The sequence below is a fragment of the Protopterus annectens genome, chromosome 7.part1, assembly GCF_019279795.1.
Source record: "Protopterus annectens isolate FY-2018-M chromosome 7.part1, PAN1.0, whole genome shotgun sequence".
NCBI classification, from domain to species: Eukaryota; Metazoa; Chordata; order Ceratodontiformes; family Protopteridae; genus Protopterus; species Protopterus annectens.
In genome coordinates this window covers 140,623,576-140,642,390 of record NC_056740.1, presented here as the reverse complement: position 1 = coordinate 140,642,390, position 18,815 = coordinate 140,623,576, and the positions used below count along the sequence as shown (strand labels likewise).

General features: G+C 43.4%; 2 protein-coding genes across 2 annotated transcripts in view; both read right to left on the bottom strand.

The window, feature by feature from the left end:
- Positions 1–9,027, bottom strand: part of LOC122807657 (sorting nexin-19-like) — a 266,826-nt gene extending 257,799 nt beyond the window's left edge. The window contains exon 1 of the mRNA XM_044078599.1: positions 8,919–9,027. Within this exon, the coding sequence (XP_043934534.1) occupies positions 8,919–8,972 (54 nt within the window). The 5' untranslated portion in view covers positions 8,973–9,027. The remainder of the gene's footprint in view (positions 1–8,918) is intronic.
- XPC (XPC complex subunit, DNA damage recognition and repair factor) overlaps positions 1–18,815 on the bottom strand; it is a 1,641,424-nt gene that overhangs the window by 1,506,720 nt on the left and 115,889 nt on the right. The gene's annotated exons all lie outside the window — the stretch shown is intronic.

Below are 18,815 nucleotides of genomic sequence, written 5' to 3'. Positions count from 1 at the left end.
ATGACATAGGTAGTTCACTGACCTCAGAGAAGGTCGCCAAAGCGAACCTTCACTTCCTGTATCTGTCCATCGGCCTAGACTCCTTGTTAGGGGGATGGACAGACGAAGAGGGTCTCCACTAACTCTTTTTTGGTGGCTACTGCTACCACCATAGCATCAACAAGGACACCTTTCTAAAGGAACTGCTTATCCTGGGGTGCTGTAATGAATTTACTAGGTCTCCTTGGAGATAGTTCCACTGTATCCGGAGCTGATCAAGCCTTTCGAGCCACCACTGTCATAAGTGGATCGAAAGGCAGAGACACCCAGAAGGTGGAAGGTCAGGAACCAAAGGCATCCAGAAATACAGACTCATCCTCAGTAGGGATGAAGGGAATCCAGTTCCCCCTCTGCTTAAGCATTTCTAGGATGTCTGAGAAGGAAACCTCTTCTTTAGAGGGGGATCTCGGGGACCCTTCTGAATCATCTAAGTCTGTATCAGAAGTGACAGACGCGAGGGAGTCAATGTGCTTCCTCTTATACTTTTTCTTCTGAGGGGGCTCTTCTGAGTGATCAGGAGAGGCCTCAGAAGAGGAGGAAACACCCAATGGGGTGTCCTGGAGCATTGATTCCATATGCTTAGGGTCTGGCGGAGAAGCAGAGGTTGGCACAGGCACTAGAGGGGACAGAGCCGGTGGGACTGAAAGTGGAGCTGACTCAGAGGACAGCACACTCCACATGACATCGACGGCATCCCTGCCACGATGCAGAGAAAGCTCTGTTTCCGAAGAAATAGGAATCTTTCTCTGCACCGAGGGGGATGGCTCTGAGGCCGATGTTGGAACAAAGCTCACCTGCGCCGAAGCTCCAAGAGGGAGAACGGGGTCAGACAAGGGTCCGATGCCACTCGCCCCCTCGGAGCTGACGAGGGAGCCCCGGTGCCCAGATCCCTTAATGGAAGGTACCACTGAGGGAATCGGAGCCGACGTCGGAACCGGAGAGTTATCGGAGCTGACGGTTCCACTACTCGAACCCCAACGAACTCCGGCTCTGAACTCAGAGTCGGAGGAGGAACATTGAGAGAAGTGGACGGAGCAGATACCCGTTGAGGAGGGCTGGACAACAATTTAGCTAGTGCCTGTGACTTTAGCAACCTATTGACCACTCTCTCCACATCATGATCAGACAGCCTAGAGGATCGAGAGGAGTGAGAGGATCGGTGACTACGCTCGCTCTGAAGTAAAGGAGACAGAGAAGCCGAATGCACCGACTCTAGTAAAGGGAACCTCAGCCACTTGTGGCTCCGCGATGGCTCCGAAGTCTCTGATGGAGCTGACGGGGAGACTGTCCAGCCGGAACAGACGTAGAAGGTAAATCCTGAACCGAAGACGGCTCCGAACTTGGAGCAGACGGCTTAGTGAATTTAGGGGATTTCACTGGCTGTCAGCTCTTGGCCAGTGAATCCTGGGGTTTTAAAAGACCCCTAAGAATCAGCTTATTCTTATGCTCCTGCAGGACTCTTGGACTAAAGGCATAGCAAATAGAACAAGAGACCTGCAGGTGTACAGCGCCTAAACAATAGACGCAAGAAGTGTGCCCATCTGTCAGAGACATTTTCTGACAGCATGAGTCACACTTCTTGAACCCAGAAACCTTGGATTCCATCCTTTACAGTAGAAAGAAACCAATTATGACAACAATAACAAGAAGCAATATATGGTCTACAAAAAATACACCTACTAGAAAGACTATAGCTAAAGGTTTTTTTTTTTGAAAGATAATAGGAAAGCCTCCAATTTAAACGGCTAGCCTATAAGAAAAAAGCAGAAGGGAAGCCTCTAACTTAAACGGCTAACATGACAAGAAGAGGAGGGGTGGGGGAGAACTCTCTAAGTTAAACGAGTTCTACAAAAGGAAGGATATTTTAAGATAAACAATTATCTATCACAGAAACAAGACTATCGCTAATAATAAAATACTCGAGAAGTCAAATTCTAGTGAAAAAATTACACAAAAATCTCTATACAAGCCTGAGCCAGAAAAACGACACCTCGCAGCTGAAGCGGCAAACGAGATCTGGGTAGCTATCGCTAGGCATTATGGGATAAGGGGTAGCCTCGAACCAGTAAACAGCTCTCAAGCTATTGAAGATGGCAGAGTCAGAGCCGAGGATCAGCTCCGATCCCAACCAGCAAGAACGATGGAGAGATAGACAACTTAACATATAATGTTATAACAGACTATAATACTGTGCAGTTAAACTAATAATGGATAAGGTGTTACCAAAAAATGTAGATTAGCAAAAGAAAGCTATGGAGCAAGTAAAATGCCACCATGGAAGCACTGAAAGCCAAGAAGTATCACTGTTAAAATTCAGCACAGATAGAAAAACTGGTAAGCAGATAAATATAAAGGAAAAGTACAAAATAAATAATTTATGGATGACGCACAAAGATTCTGTATAGAATTAGGAAACAAAGCAAAAGGAACAGAAACACCACCAAGAGAGAAGAAATATGCACATTTTGGAGAAGTATTTGTTTAGCAAATACACCTTTCAGAACCCACACCTGTACAGCACTAGAAAACCTAAATCAGTTGGAACTACCTCATCAACTAACAGCTTAACACCTACAAATATTTCCAGTATCCAACTACTTGTCTAGCGCTACATACCATTCTACACAGCTATGTTCCCACTAGGTCATTACAATCCAATGACCAAAAACTCCTCTCTGTCTACAAACCTGACAAATTTGCTGAGCATGGCCTGTACACACACCATGTTGCTATGGCCTAAAACTCCTTACCTATATCCATCAGATCAATACCCTCCCTCCAGTCCTTTGAAACAATTCTGAAAGCCTTCCTAGCCAAAATCTGGCTCATCCACAGGGTAAACTATATCCCTAAATATGAACAAGAAAATATTCATACTTATTCCCCATTCTTCACTCATTTCCAAACTTAAATTAATTTCTCTTCTCTGACTATCTAAATATGCCATAGCCCTGTCATATGTGTAATTTGATACAAATTTAAACTGCAGGTGTTTTATATTAGTTCTGAAGACTGTAAAATTATTGTTCTTCAAATGTTTTTGTAATACTTTGAAGATTTTCTCACAGGGCCTCTGCTGCAAATAGGCACCTACCCTGTTAGTGACAGTAATCAAATGTCAATAAATAAAAATAAATAAGACCTTATTGAACATAAAGATGTTGAATGGATAAAAGAATGTAAACATAAGAAGTTCTAAATATGTATGAAGTAATGGCCAAAGAAACTGGGACAAAATTAAGAAAATTAAAAAAGCTCCTAAATGGAAAACTCCATACCCAAACACAGTACCTAATTTATAACTGAAGGCATTAACATCTTTACACAAATATTTAGACCTACTTAAATGTGTATTCTGAACAGACAGCAAACTTAACAGGGAAAAATGATCATCCCCCTTAAAATGAATTTGAAAGCCATCCTAAAAACTACAGACCATTAACTTGCCTCTTGAGAATATACAACCTATATATTGGAATTGAAGCAGAGAGTTTATAGTCATTTAGAAAGAAAACCAACCATGGCAATACCACAAATGGGTAGCAAAAGTAAGTCACATGTAACAAAGGTTAATTGTTGCTAACTAAAGCCATAATACAGAAATCTAAAAATGGGAAAAATCTATATATGGCATGAATTGATTACAAAAAAATCATTTGACAGCATTCCACATTCATGGATAAAGGAATGCTTCCAGATGTGCAAGACACACATTACAGTGACAATGAAATGGTGGGAAAACAACTTTGCAGTTGAAACATGACAAAGGGCAAATTATTATCCCAGGGCTAAAAAACTAAAGCTGGATATTCAAAGGTCATTCTTTATCACTGCTGCTGTTTTGTCTTGCAATTAACCCATTAAGTTGTTTACTTAACAGATTAGACCATGGCTATAATTTTGTTCCCAGAAAACCAACCATGTTTAAAGACATCTCCTCTACTTTTTGTGGAGGACATAAAATTGTATAGCTCATCAACTCATTAGAAAAAGGAGTTGAAAGCACAAGTGCTACAGCAAAACTTTCCCAGATGATACAAGAATGTCACTTGGTCTTGATAAATGTGCAAAAGCAACATTTAAAACAGGAAAGCAGCAGCACCAAACAAATATTAATCTGGAACTGGAATGCAATAAAAAAAACTTAAGCAGAAGGGAGTGTATAAATATTTGGGAACACATGAAGGATCCACACTAAAAGATGAATAAATGAGAATAAAACTCAATAAAGAATACTTCTGACTAACTAATATTAAAAACTGCCATGACATCTAGGAATAAACTCCAAGCTATAAACCAGTTTGCTCTTCGTGTTCTAGCTTACAGTTTTGGGGTGATTGGCCCCCCAAAAAGTATTGGATCTGTTAGACAGAAAAATGAAAAGAATGTTTCATGCTTATCAAATAATATATATAAAATAAGTGTATACCATGATTATATATTCCACGGTCTGGAGGAGGTATGGGCCTCCTCGAAACTGACTGCATGTATACATCTGTAATTGTGGGACTACATACTTAGCTGTTAACCTCACCAGATATAAACATACTGAAACTTTTTAAAACAAGGAAAACATCTAAGATGACATCCTTGTTTTGGTGGAAGTGGGAATGGAAATCAAACAAGAAGATGACAAAAATCACACAGCAACTGAATGTGCCAAAAACAAAAGAAAGAATATAGGGGAAAGGATCATATGAGGAGAAAAGAAAACTGGAAAATAAATAAATAAATAAATATAGTGCCAAGTACACAGATCTCCTGGAACAATCTAGATTTGACCACAGGAGTGGTTAAGAAGGGGTGAACTGAAACCAAAAGATGAAACGCTAATAATGCCAGCCCAGGACAGTGGACTAAATACACGTTGGTTTACAAAGTCCACTGAACATGAACAATGCAGGTTCAGCATAAAAAAATGCATTGCTAGGTGTGATATAGTCATGGCAGAGGGCCTGTATACTTAAAGGCACACAGACTTTTGCACTGGGTATTGTGCAAACACTAATACAGAAGCAGCTGAGAAGCAGTGAAAACTTGCACCACAAAGAATTATAGAGAATGACTACATTTCTATCACAGGGATCATCCATTACCAATAAAGGAGAGAAAACCAGCTATAGTAGTCCATGAAAATAAAAAAAGACTAAAGTAGCATTGATCACCAAAATTGCTACACCCACACATTATAGTGTCTTGTGTACTTAGAGAAAGAGACAAAATATTAGGACTTGTAGGCAGAAATGAGAGCAATGTAGAAGAAAGCTATCCAGACAGCTCCAATAGTAGTAGGAGCACCAAGTCTAATAAAAAAAAAAAATTGGTCTTGGTTATGCTGCCAATATGTGCATCTCCATAAGAATTACAGGAGTCGTTGATTCTGGGTACCTAGCCAAAAATGTTCTGCTGAACACCCGCAAACAAAGATTGAAACAATACTAATTTCACAGCTTTAACTGTAGTCCAACATAAGAATGGGGTCCATTTGTTTTATGGTATTAGAAACCCAAAAGACTTGGGAGAAATTAAACCATGAACAACAAACTGTGGACATGTAAATGTGTTTTCGCCATGTGACCCAAGATTCCTTATCCAAGGGACAGACCTCAGGACTCTGAAGTGTCAATGCTTTCTTTAGAACAGCTTCAGCAATAGTGAAATCAGTCTTAAGAGTTTCAATCCACACATGCAGTCACTGTGAGGTTAAAGGATCTTGACTGGTCTCCATGGAACAAGTGCCTCAACAACACTGTTATCTAACACAGGCTTTACTTCAAAAATCACATCCACAGCATTGTCTGGCAGGATATTCTACACAGAATTCATGGAATTGGCGGGTCATTTTCCTCTGACTCATCATTTCAATCACCATACCAAATTTAAGATCATCCAGGGGAGGAGTAGTTGGGAATGTATGACTTTTTTGCCCTGGTCATCTGTGAGACAGATTTTTCAAGGCAGCCCACACAATTCTTATTGTTTGTACACATGCATGCACACATCTTTCTTACCTATCTTCAGAGGTGATGGGCCAAAGATAGATTGGTCCAGATATCTAAGAATGGTCCAGCAAAGGGTCCCCAGCTACTGAGGCCTAAACAATGAAAAGAAGGATATCTAAAGTTTCAAGCAAAGGAGATTACGCTGCTGAGGCCAAAGACAAAAGGAGAGACATCAGGGTTAGCACATACAGTGTGCATAACAACACTAATGCAATATGCAAGGTTAAAAGTATCAACTCCTGATGCAAAAACAAGCCAACAGAGGCCAGTCCAGACACGGTCCATCTTAAGTCCGGTCCTGATTGGACTAATCAATCCCCAAGAACAGGGCTGAAATATCAACTGACACCAGGCATGATAAGATCCTCAATCCTGTAAGTTGAACTCTCAGAACAGCACTGATGCAGACAACTGCACTGGGCTCAATGCCAGTGGGCCAACCCCCGAATCCAAGGCTAAAGGACCTCAAGCCACTGACAGCATCTTTGTGAAGACCACAAGCTTTTGAACAAAGTCAATATCAAAGAAGTCAACCTCAATGACTATTGTCCTGACCACCACCACAGCAGACACTGAAAAAAAATTGGTCAGTAATGAAAACTGTGACAGGTGGTTTAACTCCAGAATCCTCAGCATAAGCACCGGGATGGGGGCCAGTGAGGAAAGCTGGGAAGATTTTGTTGGAATTGTAGATACAGTTGATATGTCTACCTGCCCTGGTACCAGAAGGGAAAGTGGTTAAGAAACACGTTTTGGTGGACCTTCAAAATGCCTCCATTAAGTTTTCATAGTTGAGCTCTGAAAGATGTATCAAAGCATTTGAGACCTTACTGAGACTGGTACTGAGATTGGCTGAGTCTAACATTCTGAACACCTCCCAATCAAAGTCATACTTTCACTCCTAACAGTTCTGTCAGTAGTCTTGTTAGATATCTTGACTGTAACAGAAGCACATCATCAGGAGAATGAATGGAGGTCAACTTTTTCTCATTTTTCAGATGTTTAGGTTGTGGATAAGGAAGTCCTTAAGCTTATGAGCCTCATGCTGTTTCTTTTTGTCCTTGTCCATATGTCTGACAGAATCATATGCGACAACCATGGCTTTACTCTAGAGGGTGAGAAAGTCAACCATGTATCAGTGGTCGAGATCAAAGCTGTTAGTTGTGAACACACATCCTCATTCTAAACTTTTTTTTATTTCTTCTGTCTTTATCAGTAGAAAGTACAAATGCTGCACACATCACATGCAGCAGAAAAATGCTCCAAGTAAGCAAAGAACACTGCAATTGAGTATCTTGGGGTGAAACCATGTGCCTGTATTTACATTTTTAAAAAACTTTGCAAGCTTCAAGTAAATGCTATTAAGCACTTTTAGCAGTGGAAATCTGCACATCAACAACATGAGTAACTTGCAAAACTCAGAAACAAGAACAAAGTAGAGGAAAATTTTGAACTATATTATAAAGGCACAATAAGAAAGAATCCCAAGTCTGAGGAAGGGGTTGTTTAAAAACAGTGAAACAGTCAAGGAAAAAATGAAATCATCTGAAGTGAAAGTTGACATGAATCATGAAGACGAACAACAAGAGGAAATAAATTTAATATCTGTGAAATGTTTCAAAGAAATAATCATAATTTTGAAAAGTAGTCTGAGGCGATTATACTGATGCTTTGGCAATAACATATGGCAAAAGAGGTCTGGAGAGAATTTTTTTTTCTGTCATATGGACATAATGGACATGGTAAGCAAGCTGGCCAGGTTTTGAGTTGCCAAATGCTCATTAGTCTAAATTTACTACAATTGCTCGAGTCACTTTCTGCCGCTAAATCTAAATGGAAAGTGCCTAAACTCTTGCAAGCCCAATCCAGTTGATAGATATTGTGTAAATTAAAATGCTTTTCCCCAATATACTGTGTATACGGTGAAAGGAAATGTGCACGGCCAAACATCAGTTTTCAAAATATGGCATGCTTTGCAAGAACAGTTATGTTCAGCTTAGATATTAATAACATATAGCTGTGGGCATTACTGTAAATGCATCCTGTTATAGAAAAAAATGAAGCTGACTTTCTTGGCTTTCAGATGCAGAAATAAATAAATAAAATACAGACAAGTCAAGTGACGCAAAGATGACGTGGAGAAACTTTTGTGAAGTATTCAGATACAGCAAGGACCAAAAAAGGGCATGAAATAACCATAGATCTTTTCATGACACAGAGAGAAACCAGAAGAACAAGTCACAAGGACATTAAAAATAACATTGGTTGAAAAGAGTATATAAACTGGACAGTACGTTTCATTCAGTAGTGACGTTTTAGACTAAGTATGCTTTAGTCTACTCATCTGTCTAGCTGTGTTATAATAGAATTGAAATAGCTCCGACAGAATTAACTGTTTGGCAAGAATTTGTTCTGAGACAAATACTGTATAACAGATACAGTAGTACGGACTTTGTCTGGTCTACTTTTGGACATTTCTTCAGTGACATTTCTACAGAAAAGAAAGAGATACATTTCTTCACCAATGTAATTATCTCATCCTCCTAACACCCAAACCCACTGATCTAAACAGCCCTAGCTATAACCATAAAACTCCTAACCTGCTTTTGCATCCTGCATTTGGGCACGATATTTTAAAATTGGTCAAATGACCTTCAGGAAGTTACCATCTCTTACTCAACAGGTCAATGAAGCATTTCCTATTAAAGAATCATATCAAATGGTTCAGTGGATCAAGAGAGGGCATACTGGGCATTAAACTAAAAAAAAAAATAATAATGAATTTGGAAGACAACATCCTAAGAGATTACCCTTTAGAAAGGGACAGAGTTACTGTTAAAATCAAATAGCATGTCTGTGTTCTGCTCTGCAACATACCTGCAAGAATGACTCAAGAAGAACTTTCCGATTCTCCACCTTTTCAGTGTCCATGTTTCCAAAAGGCAAGTCAGGGAATAACTTCTTTGGTCCTTTAACATCTGTTTTGATAAATACAGGAGAAACAAATAAAAATAAAATTAATATTAAGTTTTCATTAAGCAGAAAAGATTACATCTGGGTTAGAATTAGAAACTGCAACACTCATTCTATCACCTTTGAAGGACACTATGCATTACATAGGGTCACTAACCAAGGGTAAAACTGCATAGAATAAAATGTTAAATTTAAAAATAAAATCCTGATGCTGTATGAAGAAAAACATCAAATTTATCACCCACAACTTTACTAACAGCACTCTGCTTTATGTTTCAGAATAATTTGAAAGATATTTTGATATTCCACACTAGCCACTTAACGTAATCTCAAGCAGTACCTGTACCAGGCAGATAAGACATCACTTATATAGAACACTTAGCAGCAGGGTGATAACCAAATAGAGGTCACAACAGCTTGCTACAGTGACCTGTTTCTCAGGAAATTCTGGCATGCATCTATAAGCGCACACAGTACCTGCTACACAATTATACTTGCAACCAGACAACCAGCTTTTCTTATGAAAGACAGACTGCATGAAAATTTACATTTCAATCTACCTGTTAAGTCAAAAATATCATTTTCCTCTGTCAGACAGTATATCATCAGTAAGAAATAGGAGACTCACTAACCTGACTAACTTGTTTGCCCACCATCCACACATGAATCACCACCTCTGGTCTTCGTTCCCTATCTCAAACGTCCAATCCATTTTTTTTAAGCTTTTGCCAGAAAATGTATACTATATTTCTCTGTCACAGACAGAGATAAACACATACAAGCACAGACGTGCATATGGGCGATACCAATTTGAAAAGACTATCATGGATATTTTGCATTTTTAGGATCATTAGGACTACATTTTATATAGCCCACCTAATCATGAAGGGGTTCACATCTAGATCAGGGGAGGTCATCGTGCCTCTTTACTCATCCCTCATCAGGCCCATAATTGAGTACAATGCCCCTTTCGGGTTGTACCTTACCAGACACCTGCAGCAACTGGAAAGACCCCAAAAGTACCTCACCAAGAGGATCATAGGGCTCAAACAGATGCCATATGCTGCCTGGTTAAAGAAACTCCAGCTCTACTCAGTGGCATACCGCCTGCTCAGAGGCGATCTGTGCCTGACGTATAAAGCCATGTCCAACCCGGAATTAATGGACATGCTGCACCTCAGAAAATCCATATCCCATCGAGCTACGCGCTCGAGAGACTTGAACCTCAGCACTGAAATAAATAGGACATGCTGGAGGGACAGATTCATAACCCAGAGGCTCCCTTCACTCTGGAATAAAATCCCAGTCCAGGTTAGGCAGAGTCCCTCATTGACTCTCTTCAAGAGGAATCTTGATGAGTGGATGGGAGATCGTAGGTTTACCCCGGGTATCACTTCTGTGTCACTGTTAGACAGAGGCACAGTATACTAACCTCGAAAAAGGGCATAGCAAAATTAATTTAAAATGGGTGGAAAAAGCCAAACACACTCTGGCTAGGCTTATAAATGCCCTAGGGCAGACAGCCTAGTATGAACCTATGAACTATCTTGATAACACATTTGAAAAGCAGTTGATCATTCCAATGTAGCTTGTCAGGCAGGAAACCATTCAGCTGTTAAACAATGAATTACTACAGTCAGCGGCTGCTCTCAGACTGGTGAGGGCCCGTCGGGCGGCTGCTCTCCGACTGGCAAGGGCCCGTCGGGTGGCTGCTCTCCGACTGGCAAGGGCCCGTCGGGCAGCTGCTCTCTGACTGGCAAGGGCCCGTCGGGCGGCTGCTCTCCGACTGGCGAGGGCCCGTCGGGCGGCTGCTCTCCGACTGGCGAGGGCCCGTCGGGCGGCTGCTCTCAGACTGGCAAGGGCCAGTCGGGCGGCCGCTCTCAGACTGGCAAGGGCCCGTCTCTGAGTAGTGAAGCAATCAACAGCACATGCTCCATCTCCACTGGCAGCTATAGCTTTACCATTCAGGTTTAATTCAAGTGCATTTAATAAACAGTAACCATGCCAGTGTCCACTGACAGAAACAAATGTAAACAGCATCATGCCAAAATTCAAACAGCTTTTATTTTTAAATTTGAAAGAAAAAAAAGATGGTTGAGTCGATTTACAGCCGTCATACAACTCAGCAAAAAAAATGACTATAACATCTTTTGCTTGTGTAATTTAGCACCAATGAAGTACTCAAGCTAAGCGACATATCATTCAAATACATAACTAAAGTGATTGTAAACTGTCAAAGAACAAAGTTAAAAACTTTTTCAATGTAGGAAGCCAATGATACAAAACAGGAGAAAACACTATATGAGGTACTCTGATAAATATATGAACAGTGCAGATTTCTGCAAAAATATGAGAGCATTTGTAATGGAAGATGTAACTTTACTAGCAGGAACTCAAAAATGTTCACATTATTCCCCAAGGTCCAATAACTGGGCTAGACTGTATAGAAATTTCACAGGACTATGTATTAAATTGAAAGCTTTGAAACACATCCAACAATTAAGTACCAATAAACATCTAAATATCTAAGGTAATGAAGTAAAACTGAGAAAAATGGCACTTTCCTACTCCCTACAGTTCTTTAGAGCTGCAAGGATAGTCACCCTGGACAAAGAGATGAGTGTTGAAAGACGTGTTCAAGGTACAGGGGTGCCAAGTAGACTTCACTAACCTGATGTACAAGGTCATCAACAAACACAAGTGGAGGGATGTCATCCCGATTTTAAAGGACAAGATGAATACGTCTGACAATGACAACAATATTCATGACACCAACCCATTACTCACACCCAGTACCAAGAGCAGTTTCAAAGTACTTTTGTCACCATTTTTTCGATGGATGGCTACATAAGAGACATTCCGGTGAAAAACTGGGGAACCGAGTACTGACCAGGTGGTGCAAGAGAATGTGGGGGTATATCCACAAACTGCCTATAACAATGGAAGAATATCAAGTTATTGCTGGAAACAGGGATAAATGCAACCAAGGCGAATTTGAGCAACAAAAATGTTGGTATGACTAAGTGCAGTCACTGCTCCCAATGCAATCATATGTTGATGGACAAGAAGTGCACCATTGTTAACGTCATTGCAATTAAGGGGCACTATGATTGCAATACACAACGCATGGTGTACTGAGCGCTTTGCTGGGTATGTCCTGTTTTTTACACTAGCAAGACTGAGAGAAGATTCAGAGACAGGGTCTATGAGCATTTATACCACATTAAAAAACATGTGCAGTAGAATCCTGGACATCAGTTTAAATTTGTGATTTTGGAACAAGTACTATTAAATGACAGGGGGCCCAAGGAGACACACCCTTAAAGCAGGAGCTACACTGGCAACTGTTCCTGAAGGCAGATTTGTGACCAAGTTTAAATGAGCAGCTATCTACTGTGTGCCTGCTTAAGTTAAAAGCACTTGTGTATTTATTTCTAAAATTAAAATTACTTTTAAAACTTAGCATATCTTTTAAAACAGACATTGAAATTAGATTAAGTCTTTTATGAATGAAAGGTTACTATCAAGGGGTTGTCCCTTGTAAGGAGGCTTGGTAGTCACATGATGGGATTTCTTGAATTCTATTGATCAAAGCAATACTTTTAAAGAGGATGTTGTTTTTAACCAAGACAAAAGTGCTCAAGCATTCAAGTATTTTTGAAGTAAAGGACTGAACTTTTGAAAGATAAAGTGCATTTCATTTATCCAACAGACCAGATAACTTTGCTTCAGTGTGCCGCATGAGTTGTTTTTTTTAGTCAGCTTGAGCTCAGCTCAAGCTGACTAATGATTTGGGTGTATGGAAGGAGCCCTGAAGCTTTGGAAGCTGGCTAGTTGTTATATTTATTTTATTGAAATTTGATTACTGGGAAAGTCCGACTGGGTAGAAGCACATTTTTAGTAAAGGCTCGGTGGGGGGGGCTCCAAATTAATATAAAACATTAAAAAAAATAATTATACAATCTTCAAAAGTAAAACAAGAACATCTGCAGTCTAAATAATTATAACAAATTATACATCATATAAAAACTTTTAGTTATGTACTTACCATAACTTTAGATGTATGGGATCCATCTCGCCTACATTCTCTACAGATGGGTTCGGAGCCGATCCTTGGCTCCGACTCGGCCGCTATACAATAGAACGCAGTCTCTTATTGGCTGAGTTACCTCATATCCCAGGATGCACCACTACCACTTCCCCAGATCTTGTTTGTCCGCACTCATGCTGATAGAAACATACTATTGTTATAACATTCTCAGGTCTTTCAAGAGAGGAAAGAAGTTCAATTTCAGATCGTCCGGTCTCTCCTGGTCTACGAGGCAGGGGAAGGAGGGTGGGTTATTAGGAATGTGGAGATGGATCCCATACATCTAAAGTTATGGTAAGTACATAACTAAAAGATGTAATGTGATCCTATCTCGCCTACATTCTCTACAGATGGGACAGCGTCCCTAGCACCTAATTCCTGGGTGGCTCACTGGAAAACACTCCTGAGAACTGTGGAACCGAAGGAAGCTCGACCCCTGGATGCCACATCTAATTTGTAGTGAGAAACAAAGGTGTGTGAAGATGTCCATGTGGCAGCCTCACAAATGTCACCAATAGAGAGCTTGGAATGAAAATCTGCCGAAGTGGCCATAGCCCTAGTAGAATGAGCTTTCACTGGAACTATAAGTTCCTTATTTGAGATGAGATGAACATGATTGATGCAGTCCCTGATCCACTTGGCAATAGTGACTTTTGTGACGGCTTTGCCTAATCTATTATCCGAAAAGGAAACAAACAGTTGATCTGATTTTCGTGCTTTGTGTCTCCTATCCAAATAGAAAGGTAATTGTCTGTGCACATCCAAGCAGTGAAAAGTACATTCAGCTCTATTCGAATACTTGGGGAAGAAGACCGGTAGCTCTAGTGATTGTTGTAGACAAAAGTTAGAACAAACCTTTGGTATAAAAGATGGGTTTGGTCTAAGAGATACTCTATCCTTGTGAAATACCAAGTATGGTGGGGTTTAACACACAGGGCTTGAAGTTCTGAAACTCGTCTGGCTGAAGTAATAGCAACTAGAAGGGCAGTCTTCCAAGAAAGGAATTTTAGATCACAGGTTGCTGCCGGCTCAAAGGGGGATGAGGTTAATGCACCTAATACCACGTTAAGGTCCCACGGAGGTGCAGGTTGAGATATAGGGGGTCGTAGAAGCCAAGCTCCTTTAATAAAGGCTTTGCACAACTTGTTGCTCATTAAAGGAGGTTCCACACTTTCATGAAAATTGGAAATAGCCGCCAATTGTACTTTGATGGTAGACACTGAGCAACCTTGGTTGAATAGGGAAGCTAAAAACTTAAGTACTTCTGATACCGAGGCTGTCATCGGGTCTAATCCTCGGAGTTGGGCCCAAATAGCAAACCTCTTCCATTTATTGCTATATATCTTTTCAGAGAAGTCTTGTGGGCCGAAGACAAGATGTGCATGACTTCAGGGGCAAAAGAATGGCTCCTAACTATGGTTGGAAGAGGAGTAGCCAGGCTGCCAACTTCAATGAATGGAAGGACTGATGGAGCTGTCCTGACTGATGAGTCAAAGGTCCGGAACTTGGTCCAGGAACCAAGGACCCTCCAATGCATATCTGTGAAGAAAGGGGAACCAGACTTGTCGAGGCCAGTATGGGGCGATTAATATCATTTTGCTTCTCAAGCGAATCGCCTTCTGAATCACCTTGGGGAGAAGGGGAACCGGTGGAAAGGCATATAGCAGACCGGAGGGCCAAACGTGGACTAGAGCGTCCTTGGGGATCTCCCCCGGAACTGGTGTCAGAGTGAAGAAGTGTTGGCATTTCGCGTTGAGGGGACTTGCGAAGAGATTGCAACAAGGAACTCCCCATCTTGTGAAAATCTGCATTACCACTCTGTTGGTCAAGGACCACTCGTGAGGGGAGAGAATAGTTCTGCTCAGTCTGTCGGCTATCATGTTGGATTTCCCCGGAATGTGCGTTGCCACTAGGAAACGCTTGGTAGCAATCGCCCAATCCCATACTTTCATGGCTTCTCTGCAAAGGGGGTAGGACCTGGTTCCTCCTTGCTTGTTTAAGTACCAGACTACCGACATGTTGTCGGATTGAATGGCAATCGTACCCTGGGGGAGGTGATCGTGCAGTGCTTGCAACGCTAAAAGCACTGCCCTCATCTCCAGGATATTAATATGGAGAGGACTCTCGTCGGAGTGCCACGTGCCTTGGACCGACCTGTCCAGATAATGTCCCCCCACCCTGTCTGGGAGGCGTCCATAGTCAATGTGGCAGAGGGGAGTGGGAGAACGAAGGGTCGCCCTAGATTCAGGTTGGAGGATAGAAGCCACCAACGAAGATCCTGCTTGCACGTGTCTGTGATCAGTATGTGGTGACTGAGGGGAAGGTCTTGATAAGACCACTGGACTGATAGGAGCCACTGAAGTATCCTCATGTGCAACCTTGCCAAGGGGACCAGAAGAATGGTGGCTGCCATGGAGCCCAACAGCTGTAGGACCATTCTTGCTGGAGCACGACGTTTGAGGAGCAGAGCCTGAACCTGAAGCTGGAGCGTCGCTATTCTTTCCAAGAGGGAGATAGACTCGCATCTGCCTTGAGTCTATTTCTGCACCAATAAACAGAATACGCTGAGATGGTAGCAATACAGATTTTGACCAATTGAAGGTGATTCCTAAGGAGTTGCCTAGTGTGATAGTGGCTGCTAGGTTTTCCAAGAGTAGATGCCTGGAGGTGGCAGTTAGGAGCCAGTCGTCTAGGTATGGAAACACCTGGAATCCTAGACTTCTCAAGTGAGCAGTCACCACCGCCAAACATTTGGTGAACACCCTGGGGGCTGTGGTGAGACCAAAGGGCAGTGTTCGGAACTGGAAATGACTGTCTCCTAGGCTGAAGCGTACGTGTCTCCTCCACGCCTGATCTATCAGAATGTGATAGTAGGTGTCTTTGAGATCTATGGAGCACATCCAAACACCTTTCTCCAAAAGCGGGAGAATGGATTGCAAAGTGACCATCCGGAATTTGGACTTTTTTACAAATCGGTTTAGTTTGCTGAGATCCAAAATGGGTCTCAAGTCCCCGGTCTTTTTTGGCACCAAAAAGAAACTTGAGTAAGTCCCTGATCCGGCCTGGTCTGCGGGAACAGGTTGGATGACCCCTTTTTGAAGCAGCTTTGATATTTTGTTGGCTGCATGATCCCGTTGACTGGGTGGCGGGTCCGGGATTCTTTGGACTGGTGGAGGGGGTTGAACAAAGGGGATGGTGTAACCTCGGCGATGATTCAAGCACCCATTGGTCCTGAGTAATATTTTCCCAGGCCTTTAGGTGTTTGAAAAGTGACCCCGACTGGCTCCGAGCTGCACAGTCGGGTACTCCTTCAGGGATGCTGGAAGGAGAAGGAGCCACGAAAGGACTCGCGGTCTCCAGTGTTGCGGGGGCCTCTGCAGCCTCTGGGACGGCGTCTCCCTGAAAAATTTCCCCCTCCTATGCCTCTAGAAGGGGAATCGCTCTGCTGCGCTCCAGTAACGCTTTTGAGACTTACGGAACCACATTTTCCCTCCTCTTCGAGCCTTGGGATAAGGTCTGAAGGGAATGGAAAACCGGGCTCCTACGGCAGTTAAAGTCTTACCCTCCTGTTCGCAGCGAGTCAATGTGTCCTTTACCTTGGGTCCAAACAGTGAGGACCCATCAAAGGGGGCGTCGGCAAAGGAAGACTTAAAGGCCTCCGCAAAGTGACACAGGCGTAGCCAGGCTTGTCTCCGTAGAGCAACACCTGTTCCAGCCGCTCTACTCGCTCCTTCGGCCGCATAAGAAATGAGCCTCATGGACGAGTTAGATAATGAAGACAAGGTAGCCAACTGGGAGTTAACCGTCTGGGTCAACTGCTCAGGTAAGCTACCAGAGAGGGTAGCCGAAAGCTCCTTGATCAGATCCCTCTGTAGTCTGGTGAAATGTGTCAGGTAATTCAGAGACCTTAATGTAAAGGCCGCTGAAGAAAGGGTACGCTTGCCGTACCGATCCATGCTCCTAGACTCTTTATTAGGAGGATGGACGGACGTCGAAGCCTCTGCCACATCTTGTTGGGTAGCAGATGCCACCACCATAGCATCTACAGCCACGCCTTTCGATAAAAAGTCCTTGTCCGGGGGAGCAGAGAGGAACTTATTGGGGCGAGCTGGCACCGGTTCCACAGAATCCGGGTGTTCCCATGCCCTTCGAGAGATCAAATCCAGAAGCTCATCGAAGGGCGGAGACACCCAGGAGGCGGAGGGCTGAGCCCCGAAGGCCTTGAGGAAAACCAACTCCTCAGCAGAAGGGGGTTTGGACTGCCAGTCGCCTCGTTGCTTGAGGATCTCCAAGATGTCCGCAAAGGAGACATCTTCCGAGGACGACTTTGGGGACCCCTCCGCATCATCGAGGTCGATATCAGAGGTGAGAGACTCATCAGGGGAGTCGACGTGTTTCCTCTTACACTGTTTCTTCCTGGGAGGTTCCTCCGAAAGTGTGTCGGAGGGACCTCCAGGAAGAAGGGAACCCCCAATGGGGGTAACCTCAAGGCCCAGGGGCTCCGCTGTCGTGAGACAGGGGGATTGCAAAGGCCCCAGTCTCCATGCCCAGGGAAGGTGGTGGTGAAATGGGAAGTGGCCACAGAGGATTTGGCCAAGGCACTTCTCATGGCATCGAAGGCTGGACCCCCAGAGTCCTGGGATGGTTCAGCCCCCGAGACCACAACGGCAGTCGGAACCCCTGCAGCCGACGCACCGTCGGAACCCCTGCAGCCGACACACCGAGAGGGAGGCTCGGAACCGAAAGGATCGGACCCGGCCCGGGCCGACAGAGGAGGTCCGCGTACCGAACCCCAACCCGAGGGACGGGGTTGAAGTTAGAGTCGGAACTGACCCGATAACCTCCACCGGTTCCACCAACACCGACTCCAACGGCGCCGAGGCTGTTGGAGGAGGAATCGATAGCAGGATGGAGATCGGCTCCAAAGCCAACTGGGCTGGAGCCGAGATCAACTTTGCGAAGACTGGAGACTGGAAAAGTCTTTGAAGCACCCTGTCTAAGTCCGAATCGGACATCCTCGATGACCGAGAAGAGACCGACCGGTCCGAGTCGACTTCTCCGCCGGCTCTGAAAGACTGGGGACCGGCTCCGTAATGGTTCTAGAAGTATCGGCGCCGAGGGAGACTCCACTACTACTGCAATTTCCCTCGAGCCGATGAGGACTTCGCACCGGGAAGAGTCTGAGCGGCAACCCCATCAGTTCCGAAGGCAGTGGAGCCGATGAAGGTGACGCGCCTCGACGCCAAGCTCTCGACCAAACCAGAGGAGTCGAGGCTGGAGACATCGAGGCAGACCGTTCCGCCCGGCAAGTCCGTGGAGCCGACGGAGAAGCCTGCCGAGACTTTTGCTGCCGGATCCGACGGGCTGGTCGGAGCCGAAGGTTTTTTCTTCTTCCTCGAAGGTGAAGAAGAAGAGGAAGATAGGGCTTCCTCAAAGGAAGGGGTAATAAGCCCTTTAAGATCAACTTATTTTTCCTCTCTTGGAGGACGCGAGGAAAAAGCGTGGCAAACGCTACAGGACTCCTGAAGATGCTTGGGACCTAAACAATAAACACATAAGGAATGGTCATCTGTTATAGACATTTTATAATTACATTTAACACACTTTTAAAACCGGATGGTCTATGCTCTTTAGACATGGTTATAAAAACACTAAACACCGACTACAAGAAAAAAACAAGTTAGTACAGACAACCTAGACTCTAACTTAAA